The sequence below is a fragment of the Convolutriloba macropyga genome, chromosome 4 (genome assembly GCF_964194025.1).
Source record: "Convolutriloba macropyga chromosome 4, txConMacr16.3, whole genome shotgun sequence".
Lineage (NCBI taxonomy): Eukaryota > Metazoa > Xenacoelomorpha > Acoela > Convolutidae > Convolutriloba > Convolutriloba macropyga.
The window spans coordinates 23,784,660-23,811,044 of record NC_134471.1 but is presented as its reverse complement, the minus strand read 5'-3'; the positions used below and the strand labels follow the sequence as shown (position 1 = coordinate 23,811,044).

Sequence of the window (26,385 nt, the reverse complement as noted above, 5' to 3'; positions counted from 1 at the left end):
ATCACGTTGTCAAAGTCCTCGAGCAATTAAACCATTCTTCACGCCATTCAACAAATTCAAGCTATGAAGTTTAATAAATATCATTCTACATATATACTCAGCTGTGATACGGAAGCTACTGAAAAAATGATCCAAATTGATTTAATATTCAACATATAGACCAAATGGTTGCGAAAAAAATTGATAGCTCAAAATAACCAGAATATTTCGAGTACAGACGGCAATTGATTCCTGTGAGCTTAATTGGGATTAAAACCAGGCCGGCAGATTGCCGGAAAATAGCCGCCGTTGATTCCAATAAGCATGACTCTTCTTAAAATGACCTCTTCACCTTGAACATTACCAGCAGTTCCTAATTACTATACAATACAAACTAAGATATTGTTAAAGTCCAATGTTCAAAAACAGAAGTCAGTAATCAAAAACGGAGGTAAATGCTCGAACTGAAAGAATTCAAAATTCAAGTCATGAACAAACTTGCTTTCTGCTAAAAAAACCTTTTGAATCTAAATACTCCTCTTCGAGTCGTAAAAATAGGAGCGCTATAATAGCTGCCTGAGAAGATGAGGGCGGCTATTAAAAATGAAAGAAAAAAGGAAACAATTGACATTGTTTACAAAGTTGTCAGGACAAAATCCCCAAATTTTACTCAATTATCGAAATTAGCAGAAAGAAAAACTATTCACAATTAACAATGCCTAAGAGATAATTTATAAAACTTAATGCCTGCTGGGCTTTACCTGTTTATCCCGTTGAAAGATCAAAGTCATTGAAAAACGTGCGAAAACATTGAAAAAACAGCGCTCCAATACAATTCAAATTCTTTAAATTGTAAAAAAAACCACGATGTCCCCAATAATAGCCGCTATCGCTTTGCGGCTATTAAAAATAACTTCAATCAAATAACTCGCCTTTAAGTTTGCAATAACAGCGCTTACAAAAAACCTAGCCTAATTCAAATTCTATGGGAATTCCAGAAACAAGCAGAAAGACACTTAAAAATCACCACAACATTGCGAACATCAGGTGCTCATGTGTCAAAATCATCCCATCACGTTGTCAAAGTCCTCGAGCAATTAAACCATTCTTCACGCCATTCAACAAATTACAGCTATGAAGTTTAATAAATGTCATTTTACATACATACTCAGCTGTGATACAGAAGCTACTCAAAAAATAATCCAAATTGATTTAATATTCAACATAGATCAAATGGTTGCGAAAAAAATTGATAGCTCAAAATAACCAACATATTTCGAGTACAGAGGGCAATTGATTCCTGTGAGCTTAATTGGGATTAAAAACAGGCCGGCAGATTGCCGGAAAATAGCCGCCGTTGATTCCAATAAGCATGACTGGGATTGAAAGAATAGATATTGAAAAAAAAAATTTTGTACAAAAAAACATTTTTAAGTCCGATTTATTTTGATGGCATTTCGTAGTTGAACATACTTCTGTTTCTTAGAGAGAGGCTAGAGGGGCTACTATCAATAGCAATAAGCATTAGGGATGGTAACTAAGAGTTATAGGAACGACGTTTCAAATAGCGGGCATCAAAATTGGGCTTATGGGTTTATCCCGTTTCTATTTCTGACTTCAACTTTTTTAAACTGACTCTGTTCATTTTGAATTGCTTTGCTGAGCAACTGATTTTCAAAATCACTTTTAGCAGAATGAGAGAAGAGAGAAACTAGCCTAGAGAAGTCAAAAAGATTTCACGCAAAATGTTGAAAATGCGGCAAAATGAGGTAAAGCGAAAACATTTTTTTTGTTCGACGAAGTAAAAAAAAAAACATAGCCGGTAGAATACCGGAAACGACTCGAATCGTCGTGCAAAAGTTTCTCTACCCTAACTTGGACAAAACCAGACTACCGAAAAACACTAGAAATAACAAAAATAGTAGACCAATATATAACATAAAAAGCGTTGAAATTTTTTCAGTTCACGGGTAGGTGCAGGTGGGGGGGGGGGGGGGGGGGGTTGGTAGGTGGTGTTGGGGGGTGTAGGTAGCTGGGGTGGGGGTAGGTACGTTGCGGGGGGTGTAGGTAGGTACGTAGTGGGGGGGGGTAGGTAGGTACGAGGGAGTGGGGGGGGGGGGGTAGATACTTTGGGGTAGGCACGTTACGTTGGTGGGGGGGGGGGGGGTAAGGTACTTGGGGGGGTAGTTTTTTTTGGGGGGGGGTAGGTAGTTAAATGGGATCAAATTTTCTCAAAATGACCTCTTCACCTTGAACATTACCAGCAGTTCCTAATTACACTATTACAAACTAAGATATTGTTAAAGTCCAATGTTCGAAAACAGAAGTCAACAATCAAAAACGGAGGTAAATGCTCGAAACTGAAAGAATTCAAAATTCAAGTCATGAACAAACTTGCTTTTTGCTAAAAAAAACCTGTAGAATCTCAATACTCCTCTTCGAGTCGTAAAAATAGGAGCGCTATAATAGCTGCCTGAGAAGATGAGGGCGGCTATTAAAAATGAAAGAAAAAAGGAAACAATTGACATTGTTTACAAAGTTGTCAGGACAAAATCCCCAAATTTTACTCAATTATCGAAATTAGCAGAGAGAAAAACTATTCACAATTAACAATGCCTAAGAGATAATTTATAAAATAAACATGGCCAGAAAATATTGGGAAAAAAGCCGCCTTTGGGCCCCCTGACGCTTATCGAGATTGAAACAGAAAAAATAGCAGGACAAGTCCTGAAACACAATCTAAAACATAACCGACTAACGTCGGGCGAATTGCTCTCAAACGACCGGCGAGCGGTTGGCTTGGTCAGTAGCTAGCCACGGGGGGGGGGGGGTGCACCGGGGGCTGATGGGGGCAGCACTGGGTGGGGGGGGGGCAAAAGCGCGGTGGGGGGGGGGTGGAGCCAATAGTGGGGGTGGGGAGTCAACAAAGGGGGGGTGTCAACCTCTAAGAACCGCCCTCACACCATAAGTATAAGTATGTCTCCAAGACAGTTTGAGCTGAAACAGACCTGAAAGGCTCTAAGAGCACATAATGCCCGCTGGGCGCTACCTGTTTATCCGTTTTTGAGGACGAAAAGTCAAAAGCGTCAGACGAAAAATTGGTCAAGCGAAAAATCGCATAAAAAAAGACCGACAGGACTAATATAATTGCTACAAACTTCGTTTGAGAGCAATTAATAATTGAATCGACAACCTGAAGGACAGTTACTTGGCCGGCAGCATAATTGACAAGTACGGCAGCACAATTGACAAGTACGAGCAAAACAGACATCAGAAGTTTTACAAATTCAGTGAAAACAAAAATTAGCATTTAAATTGTTGATATTTTCTGACTCTTAACCTTTCATTCTGGACTTTTGGAAAAGTTGCAAGTTCATTACTAAACTATATAAAAAACTTTACAATCTTTGACAATTATTGTCATGAAAACCAACTGTTTGCAGCCGAGTTCAACAAAAAAACTAAACATAGCCGGCAGATTGCCGGAAAATCACCGCCGTTGATGCGCTTGATGCACATCGCGATTGAAACAGAAAAAAAAGAAGAGAAATTGACTGAATTTTTGTTTTTTGTGTGTCAAAAAGTTCTAATTTGGCGTGCAGTTTCAGTTAGATTCTAAAAAAAAGCTAGATTCTGATTCAGCTTCTATACTGAAAGCTAATAAGCTTAACACCCGGTCAGCTAGCAAACACTCTAATGAAATTTGATAACCTAATTCTCAATGACTTAAAGACCGGGCTCTACCGGTTTTTCCCGTCCGCTTTTGGTTTTGCTCTTTTGACTTTGACAGTATTCACCACATTGCGTAATTCAATACGTGAAAGAATTTAAAACCGATTCAGTTAAAACAGAGCGAGGTACGTCAGAAGTCAAACGTGAAAATTATGCTTTATGTAAAACGAAAAATGTGATCAAAAGGTAAATCGAATTAAGAAAGGAGAGCGCCTAAATAATAGTCGTTTGAGGCTGACGGCGGCTATTAACAAGAACAATGACGACTTTAAGTATTCACTATAGTGCAGAAAATTTTTGTGCATTCTAAATTCCATTCAGATGTAACACTGAGTCAGGAAAATCAGAAGTTACACTTGAAATGGTGAACTGCAAAACGAAAAACATCATTCAAATCTAAAATGAATTAACAAAACAGCAGGACAACTCCTGAATTACAGTCCAAAGATATGAATTGACTAATGAACTGAACATTGGTATTCTGCCAGAACCATTTTGTCAGTCAACAAAGCAAATGACTTTAATCGCGAAAGTACACAAGCAACAAGAAAACAATTTCAGAGAATTTTTTTCTCCAAAAACTAGAGTAATGAATTCATGGACAAAAACGACGCTTAATATGAACATTTACACGTCCATAGAATGAGCACACAATACAACAAAATTATGGAAAAACACAGAACTACATATTCAAACATTTAATCAGAGCATAAAAAACTACTTTAGAAGTAAAAACCAATAGCACTCCCGTTAGTTGATAATGATAAGAAAAAATTGAGGCAAGATTCAAAATTCAACGAGAACATTTCAAACAAACATCATCTAACTCAATGAAAGCGTTAGCTAAAAGCCAAAAATTTAAGCAATTTAACAGCACTAGGTCAATGAAAACTGTTATTTTTGAAACCCAACAAGACAGGTAAAAAATATAAAAAACACCTCTGAGAACGCCGGTCATTAATGAGATTCATTTATGCCTGATTAGCAACCGATCACACTTTTCATTAAAGAGGCTGAGTTAAAAAAAGAAAATAGGACAACTAAAAAATACGCAACATATGAGTCGAAGTAATAGAAAACAAAACTTTTGCACTGAAACTAAATTAGGATAAATTAAGTATCATTAGCGATCGATAAGACCTGAATAAAAGCGATTTAGCTCTAAAACGTTAAAAATTAGAACAAATACTAACTTACAAAATTAAAAATCGCCGTATAGAAATTGAAAATAAATATTGTCAAACTAATGAAAAACTCTTCTATAAACTAAAAATATTAATTTGCTTCATTTATGCCTCATTAGCAAATGATGACAATTGTGATTAAGGAGACTTAATTAAAAAACGAAAATAGAAAAATAGGCAAGATTTAATCACAAATAGTTGATTTGAAAAGTTGTGAAAAAATAGTCAAACCCTTCAAATATAAACTGAAACTACTAAATAGCTTTTATAACACGAACTATAAAAAGGCAAAACACAAAATCATTCTATAAAAATCATCAGTGTCTAAATCAAATGAACCAATAACTTGAACCCCTTTGATCAATTAAAGAAACAACTGTGCATTAATAGAACACATGTATGAATTTATGGAAACCATTTGACACTAAAATCAGGAAATGAACAACAAAAAAGAATTCAAATTGCCGCAGGTGAACAAAGTTTCGTACGTGCAAAGTTTGTTTAAACAGAAATGCACTCTATAGGTGATTTAAAAAGAAACTCCCAATTCAACTCAACTTGGTGTTTACTCAAAGGTGAATAAAACCATTACTCTGATTTCACCTCTCATTGACATCAAAGAGAGGAAAAACTGAAAACAGGTCTTAAAAAACAAAGCAGGACAAGTTCTGAACTACAATTCAAAAATAATTAATTCGCTATTAACATGGGCACCAAAAAACTTCTCTTAACATCAAACTTAGTCAGACAACAAAAAAATATTCCTTCATGCGCAAAAGTAAAGAACCAAATCTGAAAAGAGTATTAAAAACTATATTTTTCCAAAAACGAGTGATGTGAAGTCATCGACAATGACAGCACTTTTTATAACTATTGACACTATTAATCCTTATAACTCGTACACCATACAAAAAGTTTGCCAAAATCAATAACCGACAAAGTAAGAAAGGCGCGAAAAGACAATTTGGCAACATTCAGAACTTCTCATTCAGAAAAGTAATGCCCTAAAATGAAAAAAAAACTATTTAAGATTAGCATAATCATTAACCATAGCAAACATTTTTTTGAATTTAAAAAAGTATGATTTTCACTTCCACAGAAAGACCAAAAAATTCAAAAACTCACAAACATTTCAAAAACAATTGGTATTTCAGTCAATTGGTAAATAAAAGCCGAGAACTGAAACCAAGAAATCTGAAAAAATATAACATAGCCGTCAGATTGTTGGAAAATAGCCGCCGTCGACGCGCTTGGTGCACATCGGGATTGAAACAGTATTTTTTTGTGTCAAAAAGTAATCTAATTCGGCATGCAGTTTCAGATGGATTCTAAAGCTATGCTTAATTCAGCTTCTAAACTGAAAGCTAATAAGCTTAATACCAATGCCAGCTCGCAAACACTCTAATGAAATTTGATAACCTAATTATCAATGACTCAATGACCGGGCTTTATCGGTTTATACCATCTCTTTTGATTTTGCTCTTTTGATCTTGACTGTATTCACTGTCTTGCGTAATTCATTAAGTGAATGGATTTAAAAACCATTCAGTTGAAATAGTGAGTGAGGTAAGTCAGAAGTCAGACGTGAACGTCGTGACTTACGTTAAACGAAAAACGTGATGAAAATGTGAAGCGAACTTAAAAAAGGAGAGCGCCTAAATAATAGCCGTTTGAGAGGCTGACGACGGCTATTAATAAGGCCAATACAAACTGTTATTATTGAGACTAAGCGACAAGAAAGGTATAAAGAAACGGGCAGAGCTCAAAAACTCAACATTTTATTCAAAAATGTCAGTCATAAAACATTTGCTAACAATTCAAGCAACTGATTAGATGCATTTACGCCTCAAGGGCAACCGATGAGACATTTTATCAGAAGAATTAATTGATAAGACAACAAAATGGACAACGAGCACAGGCAAGATATGAACGTTCGCAAATATTTTTTGAAAACAAATAATGTCAAAGTTATAAAAGCAACTACTTAAATTTTGACCCAGTAATCAGGTTCACATATGCCTCAAATTAATTGAAAAATTTTGTTAAAGTGTGAGACACAATTAGCTTGTAACCGAAACAATGAAATCAGTTCACTAAAGTCTCATAAGCAACCGATCAGACCAGCCGTTAATGCGGCTAAGAGATAAGACAACAAAAACCAATTTAAGAAAGCAAACAAATGATTTAGTATTATTTTATGAGAACAAATGGTCTCAAAGTCATAAAAACCATTAGCTGACGGTTCAGGGGTTTGAAAAAATGCAAATGGGTGCAATTAGAACATATGTCTAAAATTTTAAAAGCATTCAAGAGAAGAAACACCAAAAAGAGAAGCCAAGTACAAGAGCCGCGATAGATGTTTGTGGCCGTCGACGGAATTGAAAGAACTAAAGAAATAAGATAGACCACTAGTCGTTTAATAGACCACCAGTCTTTTTGGGTAGGATTCGGACTGCCATTTTTATGAGACACATACTTCTTATAAAGCAAAAACCCCTAAGAGCTTTTCAAAATTAATATTCAAAATCAAAAGACTAATATTCAAGAATTACGGCACACACGTTTGGCACTACTTAGATGCACACTATTGATCTTTAACTAGTAAATGTTCATAAAATTGAAAGTTCATTAAGTGAGTTCTGAAGTCATTTTTCTGAGGTAAGTCATGCAATTGACCTAAAAGCAGAACAAGTGACGTCACTCACACAAATTTTAACTGCAAAGCAGTAGAAGACACAGCACTTGAAATAGTGAGTGGTCGCAAGAATCATCAATTGAGACGACGAAGTAAAAAAAACCACGGTGTCCCCAATAAAAGCCGCTTTCGCGTCGCGGCAATTAAAAAGTGTTAAAAGACCTTAAAACTATAGCACAATCCAAATCCTTTGGACTTTAACAAAGAAGAGCGCCTAAAACAGTCATTTACGTAGCTAAACGGCGGCAATTAATAAAATAAATTTACAAAGTTTCAAATAATTACTGGTTCATTTGGTCATGTCTCGAGCAAAATGCTTGCAGAAGAAGGGGGTTCAGCTTGTGGGCTAATAGGTGGAATGAGGCGGGTGGGAGGCTGTAGGGGTAGACTTCCTCAGTAAGGGTCAGACCCTAAAAACCACCCTTAACACCAACAATTTTTCCCCATAACCGTTTCGGTAAATCGCATACTTGAGACAACTGAGGCGTACGGCTTTTAGGGGAACTTCTCAGCAACTCAATGCCATCCACGATTTACCCGTTTATCCTGCTCTTGAAGACCAAAAATCAAATGCTCTCGATCTGTTCCTTTGCCGCTTTAATTCCGTTTTCAGACCCAGTTTTCTTTTAACTTTGATTGCTTTGCTGAGACTGCTTCCTAAGCGCGCTTTGAGCAAAATGGATGGGGGATGCAACTATCCGAAGAAAAAACTAAAAGGAAGGTTGGTATGCGAAATATGTGCCAGAAAGTTGGTACACGAAATATTTGGCTCGCGAAATTAACTGAAAGAGACAGGTGGCGCTCCTATAGAAAGACCTATTCGATTTACAATGTTCCCTAGCAACAAAAATAAAACATAGCTGGCAGATTGCGAGAAAATAGCCACAATAGCTTCGTAGATGTAGTCTCAAAAAGATGGTAAAAAAATAGACCGATAAAGACTTTCAAAAGCTGAGCTCTTGTAGTTTAAGAAAATGTTTATCGTATTGCTGATTCTATTAGCTGCCCGTAAATACTCTTCAATTAGAGTGACACACATAAACACACACTCATTTGACCATATCTCTTTGAATTAAAGTAAAGAAAATTCGATTTCAGGGTGAGGAAGTCATTTTTGAGAGGTAAGGCACGTGTGACCAAAATTTAATCACGCGAATGAAAATAAAACACTCTCCACTAAGATTGAAAACTGACGCCAGGAAAGCAACTCAGTTAAAGTTGCATGAACGAATGAACAAAAAGGAGATTATGACTTCATATGGTCGTAAAAAAAATCCTGTTGACGAAATAAAAAACCTATCGCTTTGCGGCTATTAAAGAACATAGCTTGCAGATTGGCGTAAAATTGAAGTGCGAACTATTTTGATTGGCTTTCATAGTTATGGATACTCCTATTTCTTAATGAGAAGATGCAGGAACAAGTGTCGATGCCAAAACGCATAAGATGTTAACTAAGACCTATAAGAATAAAGGTAAGTAGCCGGCACCTAAAATAAGGGTTTTACGAGTTTATGCCGTTTCTATTTTGATTTCGGTTTTTGGTACTGATTCCGTTCACTTTCGATTGCTTTGCTGAGCAACTGTTGTTTAAAAGCACTTTGCGCAAAATGAATCTAGCCTAGAGAAGTCAAAAAGATTTCATGCACAATGTTCAAATTATTGTTGGACAAATTGTTGTAATTGTTGTAGAGAAAACATAGCAGGACAAGTCCTGACACAATACACAGAATTTCCATTGACTACAAACACAAGACCTAGGATGGACACTAAATGGATTGAGAAAACCACTCAGAAAAAGTCAAATTGCCGCATGTGAACAAAAAAATTAAAATCGATAAAGTGAATTTTTGTTCAAATACGGTTTTCTCGTTCTACTTTGAAATTGGAGAGAAAATGGGCGTGACCAAAATCACTGTTCCAATTTGACTTTAAAAATCATGAATGTGTGAACAGATTTTAAAGCCGATACAATTCAAATTCTTTGAATCGTAAAAAATAGGAGCGCTATAATAGCCTGCTTAGATGAGGGCGGCTATTAAAAACAACATAGTGAGGTCAAGCTAATTGCTCACAAACGAACAGTAAGCGATTGAGGGTGTGTGACTGAACGGGGGCTTAAACTTCACTTTATCATTAAGCACCGCCCATCACACTATGAACTTTAGAATCAACAGTTTCGGTGAATGGCATACTTAGAGACCAGTAAGGCGTAAGGCTCTAAGGGAGCTGCTGTCACTTGCCCTGCGCGCGTTACCTGTTTATCACGTTTTTGAGGACGAAAAGTCAAAAGGGCCAGACAAAAAATCTGTCAAACAAAAAATTCTCGAAACGGTAAAACTCTCGAAAACGCATAATACAGTGACTAATATCTTCAAAGCTTGCACATTTTAACTCGCTGTCATTGACCACCTAATTTGTCGCATCATATTGTTTCCTATAGTCGGCACCTAAAATAAGGGTTTTACGAGTTTATGCCGTTTCTATTTTGATTTCGGTTTTTGGTACTGATTCCGTTCACTTTCGATTGCTTTGCTGAGCAACTGTTGTTTAAAAGCACTTTGCGCAAAATGAATCTAGCCTAGAGAAGTCAAAAAGATTTCATGCAAAAAGTTCAAATTATTGTAGGACAAATTGTTGTAATTGGTGTAGAGAAAACATAGCAGGACAAGTCCTGACACAATTCAAAGAAATTCCATTGACTACAAACACAAGACCTAGGATGGACAATAAATGGATTGAGAAAACCACTCAGAAAAAGTCAAATTGCCGCATGTGAACAGAAAATTAAAATCGATAAAGTGAATTTTTGTTCAAATACGGTTTTCTCGTTCTACTTAGAAATTGGAGAGAAAATGGGCGTGACCAAAATCACTTTTCCAATTTGACTTTAAAAATCATGAATGTGTGAACAGATTTTAAAGCCGATACAATTCAAATTCTTTGAATTGTTAAAAATAGGAGCGCTATAATAGCCGGCTTAGATGAGGGCGGCTATTAAAAACAACATAGTGACGTCAAGCTAATTGCTCACAAACGAACAGTAAGCGATTGAGGGTGTGTGACTGAACGGGGGCTTAAACTTCACTTTATCATTAAGCACCGCCCATCACACTATGAACTTTAGAATCAACAGTTTCGGTGAATGGCATACTTAGAGACCAGTAAGGCGTAAGGCTCTAAGGGAGCTGCTCAGTCACTTGCCCTGCGCGCGTTACCTGTTTATCACGTTTTTGAGGACGAAAAGTCAAAAGGGTCAGACAAAAAATCTGTCAAACAAAAAATTCTCGAAACGGTAAAACTCTCGAAAACGCATAATACAGTGACTAAAATCTTCAAAGCTTGCACATTTTAACTCGCTGTCATTGACCACCTAATTTGTCGAATCATATTGTTTCCTATGGCACAGAAACGAAATGGCTGGCAATGACGAAATTGCATCAGGACTTAATATTGCGAAAGTTTCCAAGCTCAGATCAATGATAGCGCCATTCCATGGTTTTTATAAATTTGCCTCAACTCAAAACACCATGAACGTATATTTCCATTTCTAATTTAAGTCGCATGGCAGAATTTAAGTTCGCACACCACTTACATTACTCCAATTTGTTGAGATGCTGAACAGACTCTTAGCCTTATCCGAAGATCTTGATCGAAAACCCAATTTAGTGTTATGAAGAGGTGAGGGGGATGCCATCTCCACTGCTAATCTCTTTTTACACGATCCAGAACTTCCCTTCCCACTTTTACCAGTTCCTGTGGGTCCCAAATTGCTTCCCAGCACAAACGGGGGCGTGACCAAGTCTTTGTTACCCTCTGCGAAGTTTTCACGCTCGCAAGTCGAATTGTTGCTCGAATCGCTGTCAAAAGATAACGTAGCCTTTATACGGTCTGTTTTATCGTGTGACAGGAGAGCGTGATCTAAGTTGCTGTCGTCATCTTCACTTAGCCAATCGACGGCGGCTCCTCCCTGACTACTGCTACTCAATGATCGGAGGCGAGAAGGCACAACCGCTGTATAGAACCGGCTGGTATCAGGACAACGGTCTAGGTCAATGCTGAAACAATATTTCATAGGTAGCCAGTACTAATTAAAATGCCGTAATAGACGATGTGTCAAAATGTTAAACAAACCGGCAGATTGCCGGAAAATAGCCGCCGTTGATTCCAATAAGCATGATTGGGATTGAACGAATAGAATATATTGAAAAAAAAAAAGATTTTTGTACACAAATATTTTTTAAGTCCGATTTATTTTGATGGCATTTCGTAGTTGAACATACTTCTGTTTCTTAGAGAGAGGCTACAGGGGCTACTATCAACACCAATAAGCATTAGAGGTGGTAACTAAGACTTATAGGAACGACGTTCAAATAGCGGGCATCTAAAATTGGGCTTTATGGGTTTATCCCGTTTCTATTTCTGACTTCAATATTTTATACCGACTCTGTTCATTTTGAATTGCTTTGCTTAGCAACTGATGTTCAAATTCACTTTTAGCAGAATGAGAGAAGAGAGAAACTAGCCTAGAGAAGTCAAAAAGATTTCACGCAAAATGTCGAAAAAGCGGCAAAATGGTGAAGCGAAAAAAAGTTTGACGAAGTAAAAAAAAATAATACGAGCGCAATAATAGCCGGCTGAGAAGATGAGGGCGGCTATTAATCAATGATCGCATGCGAGAAGGCACAACCGCTGTATAGAACCGGCTGGTATCAGGACAACGGTCTAGGTCAATGCTGAAACAATATTTCATAGGTAGCCAGTACTAATTAAAATGCCGTAATAGACGATGTGTCAAAATGTTTAACATACCCGGCAGATTGCCGGAAAATAGCCGCCGTTGATTCCAATAAGCATGATTGGGATTGAACGAATAGAATATATTGAAAAAAAAATTTTTGTAGAAAAATATTTTTTAAGTCCGATTTATTTTGATGGCAATTCGTAGTTGAACATACTTCTGTTTCTTAGAGAGAGGCTACAGGGGCTACTATCAACACCAATAAGCATTAGAGGTGGTAACTAAGACTTATAGGAACGACGTTCAAATAGCGGGCATCTAAAATTGGGCTTTATGGGTTTATCCCGTTTCTATTTCTGACTTCAATTTTTTATACCGACTCTGTTCAATTTGAATTGCTTTGCTTAGCAACAGATGTTCAAATTCACTTTTAGCAGAATGAGAGAAGAGAGAAACTAGCCTAGAAAAGTCAAAAAGATTTCACGCAAAATGTCGAAAAAGCGGCAAAATGGTAAAGCGAAAAAAATTTTGACGAAGTAAAAACATAGCCGGCACATTGCCGGAGTAGCTGCCAAATAGACTTGCGTGCCGTAAAATACAGATGGAAAAAGATACAGAAGTGAGTTGATAAAAGTTATCGCCGCCGCCTATAAAATTTACAAGTTTATTTCAAAGGAGGTTGTTTTTGGGTGCAAAAAAGTTTCCCTGTCGCGTCTCGAACCGGCGATCTCCGGATTAACAGCCAGTCGCCTTAACCACTCGGCTGTCGGACCATACAATCTGTTTTCTTACAATCAACATTGTTTTAGGAACAGATTCTGTTTCTGAATAACCGCAATTTAGGTCACGCAGAAAGCGTGAAATCAAGCGCGAAAAAGCCATTTAAGCAGTGACGAGACATAATGTTCTAGAACAAATGTAAAACGAAAGTGAAGCGTCAGACGACGAAACAAAAAAAACCAAGAGCACCGCAATATAGCTACGCTCAGCTTACAGCTTCGCAGCTATAAAAAAATACGAGCGCAATAATAGCCGGCTGAGAAGATGAGGGCGGCTATTAAAAATGCATCAAAATATTCCCAAATTAATGCTCATTATTACAGCTACTTGAATACATAACACCCAATATACGCAAAATTGCATGCATTTTCAAAAGCAGTTGATATGAAAAGGAGATAGTTTTAATATTCATTGGAATTTTACCCAATTACGAAGTACCTCATTAAAACAGAATAGGTCTAGCAGCAAATTCCGGCAGTAAAAATGTCAGCTTAAAATTGTTTAGGTTCGAATTCAAATTTTTACAAATAGCTTCAGTTGTTACAATCTAATTTTTACTGATACCAAAAAGTCCGCATGCATACATACTTGTGTGGTGTGAAAAACCCGTCAGATCCTCCACTAGACAAAGACGCACTTCTGGGCGATGTCTTTGGAGTTACAACAGCCTGTGCGCTGATTTTACTATTTACAGAACATTGTTCAGATAAATGCGGAAATGACACGGCAGAAGTCACGCTGATCGATGAGGCTTCACTGTTGATAGGCGCCGATGTTGACAGAGGAAACATTGATTGGATGCTGGCTCTCTCCTCTCTTTCAGGTGGAGATTGGTGTTCGCTTGTCTTCGTACGCCCGCAGTAATTATCATGTTCCATTAGTTGACCTGTTGGCAATAATAACATTTTATGCGGAAGTCAAGTAGCGATTTCTGCCTTTCTAGAATGATTACAAGGCTCCAAAATAGACCAAACAGTCCATACGCATACTATGTACAAGTTTGCACCACAAAAACCGTCTTGTCACGTCATAAGCAGTTGGCAATGGCCCTTCAAAGAACTCAATCTCTCACCAAAAAAGTTTACCTGCGCTGCCTGTAATAGACATGGCAAGTCCTCTGATAGCTTTCGTCCGAATATCGTCATCCGTATTGGTTGTCCGCTCACAGCTTAAATCCAGCTCCTGCTCAGGAACAATATCAACTGGTTTCTGCGGTGACTCGTGGTCAAGCTTTAGTCGTTTCATTGGCGATACTTCAAACTAAAACGGAAAATGACCCGACTTTCAAATTGTTGTACATTAACCAATCGAGTGGGCAATTTTCCCCCAATTTTCATGCCTACTTTTATCTTCAAAATTTGTGCATCGGCAATTTGTGAATCCGGAAAATTTGTGCACCATAAACCGACTAATGTAGGAAGAATTGCTCTCAAACAACAGGCGATTATCGTTTTAACTGGAGCCTGTTCATCCTGGAGGGGGTGAATGGTAAAAGGTAAAATCAAGAAGTCAAGCGTGAAAAAGCCAGTCGAAAAGTTAAAAAAATCATTCGAGCTAAATAAATCCTCTGGGAACAACGTGATCAAGCAAAATTTATGCATAAAATATATTGATTTACAATAATTGCTTCAACTTGTTGAGAGCAATTAAAAAGATAACATGAACCTCTCTTACATCTGTGTCCAGGAGCATAAGACTCTGCTGTCGTTCTGTGTCTCTTGGTTCTAAGAATATGTGTGTAAGCAGATCAGCAGCTGATGGCCTCTTCTTGTAGTCTTTATGCATCATCAGATCCAGTATTTGGAATAACTCTCTGCTCATCTCTGAAAAAAATCATTCTCTTTAGACGTCTCATCGGACCTCCACGAATTAAAATTTCGATCATGCCTCATCTCTACACTATGATGGAATCGCACAGTTAGCTTATGCAAGATTGCATTTCCGCAAAGAAAATTTCAATCAGCTGGTCAAATCAATTCGAATCATTCTTAAAATTAAAACCCTGACTACCAATTTTGACATTTTCCGTAGAGTCTTCGAAGAACTCCAAAAACATACAAAATTTGACCAGCGTCAGCCGAATTGGTCTCCAACGACAATCAATGAGTAGACTTTGCTTTAGCATAAGCTTGTAGGCCAGGAGCAGAAAGTGGGGCGGGGGTTAGAGATTACAAAGGTTCTCATACAACGGCACAACGAATAAATACCTCAGCACATGACCAGTTTATGCCATTTCTTTTTGGCGAAAGGGGTGGTGAGTGTTTGGCGTTACAGATGGAATGAAGTTGAGTAGGAGGGGGGAAGTGAGTGGTGGGGGGGGGGGGGGGGGTTGGGGGTTAGTGGTGGGAGGGGAGTGAGTGGTGGGGGGGGGGAGTGAGTGGTGGGAGGGGGGGGGGGGGGGAGCTCTATGAAACATAACTGACTAGCGTCGGGAGAATTGCTCTCAAACGACTGTCGAGCGGTCGGCTTTGTGTAGTTTAGGGAGGCTAGATTTAGCTTAATTGAAAAGGCGTATGCTGAGCGCGGCGGGTCTAGCGCTTTGGGTTACAGGTGAAACGATGTGTGGGGGTTAGTGGGCCGATGTACGGCGAGGGCGGTGAAGTAGGGGGGGGGGGGGGGGGGGGTTCCAACTAAAACTGTTTTGGCGAATCGCTCGCCTACTTAGAGTCCAGTAAGCCATAAGTCTCTACGAGAATTTGATGCCCTCCAGGTGCTACCTGTTTATCCCGTTTTTGAGGATAAAAAATCAAAAGGGTAAAAATCGGTCAATTGATGAATCGCAAAATACCGCAGCACAAAAATAATTGCTACACACTTGTCCTTTTCAATTTGAATATTATTAACCTTGTGACTTCAATTGAACTCTTGCGAATGAGTGAAAAAGTCAATACTGATGAGTCAAGTCAAGTTTACTTTAGCTTTTAGTTTAAATGCCTGAACAAAAATAACCTGGTTAAGAAAAAAAATGTGTTTAAAGACCGATCAGTAACCAATATTCAACTTAGGTTCATTACATTGCAAAAAGCACATTTGCTCGAGTATATATACTCGGCTCGTCACTGTTTTACGCATGTATTTTAAGCACCTGTATTAAGATCAGGAAAGTAAGCGAGCGCGCATACACCATATGAGCAAAAACTTCAAAGTCTCAAAAACCTGTTGCAAAAACAAAAGAACCATTTTAAAAAAAAATGCAGCAAAGCCCAAAGATTAACATAGTCAAATTGGCTCTTATTTCTGCTCAAGTACTATCAAACAACAATGGTACCAACTGTAACTTAATCCATACGCAACTTAATCGTTTATATTAGTTTCATTATTCGTGGAGCAGCTAATAAATATTCTCACGTGGAAGACCAAAGGTGGAGCATCTTAAACAATTGGAGAGATTGAATAGAAGACAAAAATGCCACTCTGCTACAGCATCTAAAAACCCGGCAGATTCACGGAAAATAGTCGCCATTAATTTCTCTATCACCCGATAGGCGTTGAAAAAAGAACAGACAAACATCAATTGTAAAATCCTTCCAGTTTTCACTAAAAAAATTCAAAGATGCGATATTAAGCAAAAAGTCGCCCGTAATGGACCAATTGATTAGATTTTGTTTGGCTCCCCTCTGAAAAGAGTTTACCAAATTGTGAGATTTGACATTATCTGTTTATCAATATTAGGAAATTCAAAAAAATGTCATCTGGTTTCTACACTTCTAGTTCAGCTCGACTTTGTTTTTCGGCCCTTAAAAAGTTTACGGGTCATAATCGAATGTCAACGTTCAATTTCAAACGAGCTGGCAGATTGCCGGAATAGCCACGAAATAGACTAGCATGCCGTATAATATAGATACAGATAGAGCCATAAATCGAAAAAGATATTGGCGCCGCTCAAAAAGCTATGCAAAACTCATACAGCGATAATTTGATAAAGGCCGATAAAATTCATTTCGCGGAAGCCATTTTTATAGAGGGGGTAGAGGTAAAGTTCGGAGGGCTACACAAAAGGGGGTCCAAATTGCCAGCTGGAGGAGGGTGTACGGGGGATTGTTTAGGGGGGGGGGGTGGTTGACTGGGGGGTGAATGAGGAATTAGGGGGATCAAATTTTTAAGATTAAGAACCACCCTCTTCACACCATGAAATTGTCTCCCCAAAACAGTTTCGGCAAATCGAATACTTATAAACCAGTAAGGCGTAAGGCTCTAAGAGAACTGCTCAGTCACTAATGCCCTCCGGGCTTCACCTGTTAATCCCATTTCTGAGGACGAAAACTCAAAACGGTCAGACGAAAAATCTGTCAAGCGAAAAATTGCTAAACTAAAAAGACCACAGGACTAATATGATTGCTAATCTTCGTTTGAGAGCAATTAATAATGGGCCAAAAATGACAAACAAAGATGGCAGACTGCCAGAAAATAGCCGCAATAGATTCGTAGATCGGCAGTCTAAAAAAACAGTAAAAAAGATAGACCACAAAAATTCGTCTTTTCATTGAAGGCTGATCTGTTATATTTGGATTAAAAATCTGTATAAGTTATTGCTGCCTCTACTAGCTGATCTCAAATAACCTTCATTTAGAGTGACACACACCCATTTGACCTTATCTCTTTGAATTAAAGTAAATAAAAGTCAATTTCAAAGTGAGGAAGTCATTTTTAAGAGTGAGGTAAGTCAAGTGTGACCAAAAATTTAATCACGCGCATGAACAAAAAAACTCGCTCCACTAAGAGCAAAAAATGACGTCACACATGCAATTCAGTTGAAATTGCATGAACGAATGAACAAAAAGTGGCTGTGACGTCATATGGTCGTAACAAAAATCATGACGACGAAATAAAAAAACATAGCAGGACAAGTCCTGACGTACAATTCAAAGGATTTTCATTGACTAAACAGAATAATAGACCTAGAACGGACTATCAATGGATTGGAAAAAACATTTAGAAAAACATCCCATCCAAAAAATAAAACAGCTGGCAGATTGCCAGAAAATAGCCGCAATAGATTTGTAGACCGGCAGTCTAAAAAAAAGTAAAAAAGACAGACCAAAAAAATTCGTCTTTTCATTGAAGGCTGATCTGTTATATTTTGATTAAAAATCTGTATAAGTTATTGCTGCCTCTATTAGCTGATCTCAAATAACCTTCATTTAGAGTGAGACACACCCATTTGACCTTATCTCTTAGTCATTTTTGAGAGTGAGGTAAGTCAAGTGTGACCAAAAATTTAATCACGCGCATGAACAAAAAAACTAGCTCCACTAAGAGCGAAAAATGACGTCACACATGCAATTCAGTTGAAATTGCATGCACGAATGAACAAAAAGTGGCAGTGACGTCATATGGTCGTAACAAAAATCATGACGAAATAAAAAAAACCAAGAGGAGGCCAATAATAGCCCCAGCTATCGCTGTGCGGCTATTAAAAAAAACAGTAAAAATCAAAGTGAAATTGCCGCATGTGAACGAAAAACCACTAGCGAGAAAGCGAATTTTTGTTCATACACAGTTTTCTCACTCTACTTTAAATTTAGAGCAAAAAAATTTCACGCCACAAAACCACTCGCTTTTTCGCTCCATTTCCTGTTTTGGCGTGACCAAAATCACTACTCCAATCTGACTTCAGAAATCATGAAAATGTGTGAACAGATCTTAAAAAAAGACAGCGCCCCAATACAATTCAAATTCTTTGAATTGTAAAAAAAACCAAGAGAAGGCCAATAATAGCCCCACCTATCGCTGTGCGGCTATTAAAAATAGCCTGAAAATGTTACAAAATAGCAGAAAACCTCCAAAATTTGCTCAATCTCATTTCAACTACAAATCATAAGGCTGCCAAAAAAAGCTTCAATATCACAAACATTGTCCATTGACCAAAAATTCGGTCGCTTCGAGAAAGATTTTATACACCTCAATTTCTCGCGCAAACAACAATATGAGCATTAAAAACTACTTTCGCTTTTAGTCCAAACCACGGCCTGAACACAATTCACTTCCGTTCAGCAAAAACACCAAGAAGAACAATATTCCTCTTCGAGTCCTAAAAACCAGAAGAAGGCCATTAATCACTATGGTCAGCTATCGTCATTGCAGCTAATAAAAAACTATACATGTTCATCCATCTTTCCATTAGAACTTACGACTTGAGAACTGCTCTGGCAAGTTCGTCAATCCGTCTCTGAGAAGTTGCCACCAAGTGCCACTTTTTGGCATCTCGATAGAGGTCACACAGTCCAGGAGTGTGGCACCCAGACTGAAAATGTCCGCAGCTGGAGTATAGGTCTCCGAGAGCAGCTCCAGAGCCAGGTATCTTGAGTCTCCTTCTTGTGCGTCATTTATTGAGTCTTTTTCATAATTGATCATCAAACCGAAGTCACCTAAAGTCAATTATGTTCATAGTATTTCTCTCTTAATACGCAAAGTTACATATGGCCCGAAGGAAACAAGCAAATTATGCTTTCGAACAATTGAAGTTTCTCCTGAACACTCTTTTGGGTCGGAGCTAAGCTACTAATTCCCTAAGTTTGATTCAAGGTGAAGGGAGGATGCGTAAAAACTTTTATTCTAAAAGCTCTGCCACAAAAAAGAAACAGTGATTAGAAAATTTTTCATACCTAGTTTATAAACTGTTGGTATCCTCGATTGGTTAGAGGGAGACAGTGTGACAAATATATTGTCTGGTTTGATGTCCAGATGTATGAGTTTGTGCTGTGCCAGGTGGCGAAGTGCATGCAGCATGTCAATCAGGACCATCCATGTCTCTTCCTCGCTTATGGATCCAGTGTCACCCTCAATTATTAGCGCCAAAAGTCTGAAAAGTGAACATAAATTGAAAAAAAATCCAGAAAAGCGCACGTTGGGTGGTAGTGTATGGCAATTTATAACTGACACCTCAAACATTTATAATATGCTAATTGTAACGGCAATTCATCTCTCTCTTATATGCCGACATTGGCCATTATCAATGCAAAAATGTGCCTCAATTTGTTCTTCACGCAAACAGGGGTGCACATTGAATCTTGCTGACTTCGATTTGAATAACAAAATTTCTAACGTCGTAGAGCACAGCTCAGTCTGTATGAACAAAAAGTTGCTCTCCTCCCAAGCGTGATAGAATCGGACGCAGTGTCTGTGTCTGCCAGTTTGTTCCAACTTCCTTACTTCACCCAGCTTCCGCGTCCTGTCCATTTTGCCTCTGAATCTTTCTCTCGATTTCTTCAGAGCAAAAAGCTGACGGCTTCGGATGTCTCGTACTTTGAACACCTAGAATTTATTCAATATCCAGTAGAAAAGCTTTTACACTTTTGCTTCCGACTGCACGCTCCCTGTATTATCCTAAGGGATGATACACACACTTAAGACAATGAAATGTATGATCGTTTTGCAGATTTACTCAACCAGATCAAGATGTCTTGATGTCAAAATTGAGCCAAAACTTCTTCCGTTTCGAGATTAAACTTCTGTGAGCACCTGACTATTCAGAGATGAAGCTCAACTTGACATTAAAGCGGACGGTCTATGGGATTCATGTTTTTGGATCTTAAAATACTCGACCCCCCAATTTAGGAATACCTATAAGTATCAGGAAGCCATAAAAAATCCAAATATGGCCAACGTATAACTGAAGTCCAGCTGCATCAGTCCTGTACTCGTATCGCGGGTCGCTCCGGTACAAGAGTAATAAGAAAAGCAAACCACCAAAAAAGAAGAACCATTGTCAAACATTTCTATTTCTGACATTGATTTTATACTGACCCGGCAGATTGCCGGAAAATAGCCGCCGTTGATTCCCATAACTCTGTTGGGATTGAAAGAAAAGAAAATATCAACAAAAATTGATTTTTGTATAAAAACATTTTCAAGTGCAAATTATTTTGATGTCATTTCGTAATTGAACATACTCATGTCTCTCAGTGAGAGGGTTAAGGGTCTAGTATCAATACCAATAAGCATTATAGATAGTAACTAAAACTTACAAAGTTCAAGTACCGTGCATCTAAAAATGGGCTTTATGGGTTTATCCCGTTTCTATTTCTGACTTTGATTTTTTTATACTGACTCTCTTCATTTTGAATTGCTTTGCTGAGCAGCTGCTGTTTAAAAGGACTTTGAGCAGAATGACAAAGAGTGAAACTAGCCTAGAGAAGTCAAAAAGATTTCACGCAAAATGTCGAAAAAGCGGCAAAATGGGTAAAGCGAAAAAAAAAATTCGACGAAGTAAAAAAACATAGCAGGACAAGTCCTGAAATACAATCCAAAGAATTGAATAAAAAAAATTAAAAGTACTCTACCTGAGCAGCAGATTAACTGAACAATGCCAGCCAAAACACGAACAGAATCACCAAAAAAATTGAGAACCCAAAATAAACAAACAAATTAAACAGAAATATAGTCATTGCTAAAACTCTTAAGCTTTTACCCCTAAGGCAAAATTTGATCCCTTTAAATATACCTATTCCAAAAATATGTTTAAAACCAATGTTTGTTTCTGAGATCGGTCCACTATTATATCTGCGAGACCCCAAACAAATTCATTGGCCCTTTAAGATCGATTAACTTGACAATGACCGAAAATTTTTTTAAAAAATGAAATCAATTGCAAAATTTAATGAAATGGTGCTAAAAACTGGGATATTGATATCTTCGGAATCACTTCTGTGTCTCTAGAGGCTATTCAGTAACCCAAGTCCAAGCCTTAAAAAATTCATTGGCTCAAAGATCGATAGGCAATAGCTTTTAGAAATTATTTCAAAAAATAGAAATTCGTTCTATTAAACTGTTGAAAGCCATTCAATTGCCACGAGCAAGTAATTAATAACATGCTATCAAACCCTGGATGAGGTTACCTGGTTACAGATACAAGAAAAAAGAACCAAAGACAAATGTTTTGAAAAAACTGGAAAAAATAGCAAATTTTATCAAAAAAAATTCTTAAATTCGAAGGGTTAAATTTTTGAAAAACAAATCCATTGAAACTAACAACAATGCAGTAAATTTTTATCAGACCTTGGAATAGGTTTTCTGGCACTTGAGAATAGTCAAATATCAAAAATTGACAAAAACTTTAGGAAACCTTAAAAAAAATTGCACTTTTATCAAAAAAAAATGCCAAAGTTCGAGACATTAAAATGTTGAAAACCAATCCATTGTTAGAAACAATCCATAGAAACTAAACAGTGCCCTATTGTCAAACATTAAAGGAGATTCCCAGGCCCCTGAAGCTGAAAAATGACAAAAACTCTCAAAAAACTTGAAAAAAAATGCACAAATTAGTAATCTTTTGCGTGTTTGTGTTTGTAGTACCAAAACATATAGCTCATAAAATGGTCATAACGCGTAATTTTGTCTCACAAAAGGCCTTCATCAACTTTTAAAAACTTCAACCTAAGACTAATCAAACAAAAAGTCAAAAAATTACAAAAAAAAACATGAAAAATTGCACCATTTTGAGCCCAAAAACTCCCTAAAAATGACCTTTCAACCTTGAATTAAGGCCATCCCAGCAGCTGCACCACTCTAAGCACTTGAAGGACTACTAAAACCCACTTTGGGCCTCTAATGAAACTTTTATCACGCCCTTTTATCACGTTTTGAAAGATCAAAGTCATTGAAAAAATGTGTGAGCACATCTTAAAAAAAAACACAGCGCCCCAATACAATTCAAATTCTTTGAATTGTAAAAAAAAATAGGAGCGCTATAATAGCCGGCTGAGAAGATGAGGGCGGCTATTAATTATATCAGGACACGTATTACTTTCGCTTTGGTAAAAAAGCCGCATATAACGTATAAGAGGATCTAAAATACTAAAAAGACCAAAACAGGTGAGAATACTATCGGGGCGATTATTAAGAAGGAAAGCTCAATTAGGTTGACAGTAGAGAAATCATTCCACAGAGAACCTGAAAACATCTATATCACATCTCTGACAATCTAAAAGCTCTAATGATAACATAAGCCTCTATTTTAACGTTGATTGATCTCAAAAACCAAGCAAACATAAACCAGTTTACTTCTAAATTTCTTATAGTGGCCATTTCAAAATCCCAATGTCTTTAATGTATTGACCTAAATGGCAATTCTAATATTCAATCACATTATTATGCTAATAACTTAAAATAATGCACTGTTTATTCGTGACAATTAATTGAACTTTAAGTCCTTTCCTCCCTTGTTACCATGCATCTCATTATAATACTCATTAAAGAGGCTAAAGAAGAGATCCACTTTAAAAGAAGTTAATCAAAACAACCCAAATATTCGTTATGTTTGTACATATATTGAAGCTCTAGCTTTCGAGTATTGGTCTATTCAAAAACTCACGTTCAATTCTGACCTTATCGTTAGCCAAATCAGCATTCAAGCGTTAATGCTGCTCGAAAAAGCCCCATGAAAGTCTAGAGCTATAGCAACCTATTGCTTATTGAAGCTTATTGAAATTATTATCATCGCGGTGTATTCAGAGACTTGCATTTGAACGGAAAAGAGAAATTGACAGATGAACATTTCAAAGGCCAAAACAAAAGAGAAAACCCTGACAAAACGTTTTGACACAAACAATCTCCAAATGTGGATTGAGCTCAGTCAAATGGATGCAACAAGCCACGAAAGAGAAAGATAAGTCAAAGAGGGCTAGAACTTTTGTATTCAGGAAAAAAATTAAGTTTTTGAAGACACTGTAAAGGACCTTAGCGAGTTCTCCGAAACCTTATAGGCAATAATGCAGAACAATAATTGTATGTATATGTCCTCAATGCTTTAATGTCTTCATAAGGAAAAACGTACGAAAAGTATTTTGCTCGACTTCTATAAAAGCATTGAGATGTCTTATTAGCTTGGTTAAAAAAAATAAAAACCAACCAGTAAAAGGAAAGAATAACTAACAAAAAATGGTGCCAAAGTATAATAACTGTCAAAAAATGGTGCCAAAGTCTGGAAGATTTGCTCTCAAATAACTAGTGGGAGTTCGAATCTATTTCAGTCTGCTTCAGTGGGGGGGGGGGGGGGGGGTAAGTAAATTCACTAAAGGGGGCTTGTAAATGACAAAATTAGAAGTTATTATATGCAACTATAAACATACCCGGCAGATTGCCGGAAAATAGCCGCCGTTGATTCCCATAACTCTGTTGGGATTGAAAGAAAAGAAAATATCAACAAACATTGATTTTTGTATACAAACATTTCTAAGTGCGATTTATTTTGATGTCATTTCGTAATTGAGCATACTCCTGTCTCTCAGTGAGAGGCTACAGGGTCTAGTATTAATACCAATAAGCATTATAGATAGTGACTAAAATTTATGAGAACAAAGTTCAAGTACCGGGCATCTCAAAATAGGCTTTATTGGTTTATCCCGTTTCAATTTCTGACTTTGATTTTTTATACTGACTCTCTTCATTTTGAATAGCTTTGCTGAGCAGCTGTTGTTTAAAAGGACTTTGAGCAGAATGACAGAAGAGGGAAACTAGCCTAGAGAAGTCAAACAGATTTCACGCAAAATGTCGAAAAAGCGGCAAAATGGGTAAAGCGAAAAAAAAGTTCGACGAAGTAAAAAAAAATAGGAGCGCTATAATAGCTCGCTGAGAAGATGAGGGCGGCTATTAACCAATAATAAAAATTAAAGTAAAACAAACTATACCAATTGCAGCGCACTTTTCCTCGGACTTTCACTGGTGAGTTGCCGCCAGTTGAGTTCAGCTGCCGACACGTTAGATTTAGAGAGAAATTCAGATCACGCAAAAAGTTAAGGGCGTAAAAAACCCGAAAAGTAAGAACAGTCAGGCAAAAATTATGCAAAAAAAGACCAGCATGTTTACAATAATTTCTCCAAATTTCGTTCGAGATCAATTAAAAACGAATAGCTACTCATAGGAAAGTTTCAACGAATCAAATTGTTCATCATTAGAGAGCACACCACCCTTCGAACATAACCGAGGGATTGGATTTTGTTGCAGTTAGTTAACGTTTAGGGATGCCAACCGCTTTTGATAAGAGGTCGTCAAAACAGATGGTTTTTGTGTGTTAGCGTGCGTTCGTCGTCAGTTGGCAGGGGTGTCGAAAACTAAGAAATTTAAAATTGTCCTTCACACTATGAAGTTCTACTTCCATAGCAGCTTCAACAATCCTCACATTGAGAGCATACTAAGGCTCTAAGAAGGCAGCAACTGAATTCCTTTGGCTTTTACAGTGCATCCCGTTTCTTTTGATGAAAAATCAAATCAAAACAAACAAGCGAAAATAACATTTTGTGGAACTGTTTCTCCATGGTAAAAAAAATAAAAGCTCAAAACATTCTCAAAAATGAAATGTACTTATTGCTTGAATAGCAACTTCTGTTCACACATGCGATTTTGATTTAACAATCAAAATTGCATCCAAAAAAATCTCGGGATTTACCAGTTCAATCCTTGTTTGCAGACTTCAAATACCTCGAAGAGCTGAAGATCTTATGAAAAGAGACAGACTCAAAAAATTTCAATTATTTTAGAGGGTACAGGGAGACGAGATCGATTACAGACTCAGTTATTTTTTGCTGCTTTGGAACAATATCAGTCTTAATACGACACGATGAGAAATCAAAGATCCTTGCTTTGCGGTAGCGGTAGAATGTTCCATGCAGTCTGTATCGTTTCATAAACTTTTTGCTATAGCAAACAGAAATCGACCAGCGTCCGAAGAATTGGTCTCGAACGACAGGCGAGGCAATTCAATTCAGGGGCAGTAGCCTAGATAAATTTTTCTTTATGGGTGCAAAAAGAATTCAAAGAATCTTCTAGAAGAAAAGCGCATAAACGGCCAAGTGAAAAGTTTGCATAAGAAAAGACCAACACGTTTACAATAACTGCTGCTAAATTCGTTCAAGAGCAATTAAAAAACCACAATGTAGTTGTACCAATCCAAAACAAATATATCTAAGGTCCGAACAGTTAAAGTCTTCCTATCTAGACACTCTTCCTTCGATTATTTAAGCGCATTTAATGTCCATGTAAACATATCTGGACTCGCGTTAAACAATGATCGACAGGATTTTACCTCGCCAAAGGATCCCGATCCCAATTTGGAGAGCAACTCAAAATTACTACGAAGATAGGCGAAGGCAGGGTTAACACGGGGTGTCCGGTATGGGACTTGCATTATGTTGGACAGAATCTGAGTCGCCAGGTCATCCTCACAACAGCTGCTACTGTTACTGCTTCTGGTGCTGTTCAAACTGCTGTTTGGGGTCAAGTCTTCCAAGTCTAAAATAGTTTAACCTGAACAACATTACAACTTTTCTCTTCACGAGACC

At 37.5% G+C, this 26,385-nt stretch overlaps 1 protein-coding gene across 2 annotated transcripts in view; it reads right to left on the bottom strand.

The window, feature by feature from the left end:
* LOC142337525 (uncharacterized) overlaps nt 1-26,385 on the bottom strand; it is a 177,781-nt gene that overhangs the window by 123,178 nt on the left and 28,218 nt on the right. Inside the window, exons 5-13 of one of the 2 annotated variants that reach the window (XM_075386815.1) lie at nt 26,130-26,335; nt 20,154-20,362; nt 19,714-19,910; nt 19,240-19,476; nt 14,783-14,931; nt 14,194-14,368; nt 13,697-13,994; nt 11,183-11,645; nt 7,840-8,000 (exon numbers count right to left, since the gene is read on the bottom strand). In XM_075386815.1, coding sequence (XP_075242930.1) covers nt 7,872-8,000; nt 11,183-11,645; nt 13,697-13,994; nt 14,194-14,368; nt 14,783-14,931; nt 19,240-19,476; nt 19,714-19,910; nt 20,154-20,362; nt 26,130-26,335 — 2,063 coding nt within the window. In that variant the 3' untranslated portion in view covers nt 7,840-7,871. Of the gene's footprint in view, nt 1-7,839; nt 8,001-11,182; nt 11,646-13,696; nt 13,995-14,193; nt 14,369-14,782; nt 14,932-19,239; nt 19,477-19,713; nt 19,911-20,153; nt 20,363-26,129; nt 26,336-26,385 lie in introns of those variants that run through there. The other variant, XM_075386816.1, reaches the window with a different exon arrangement.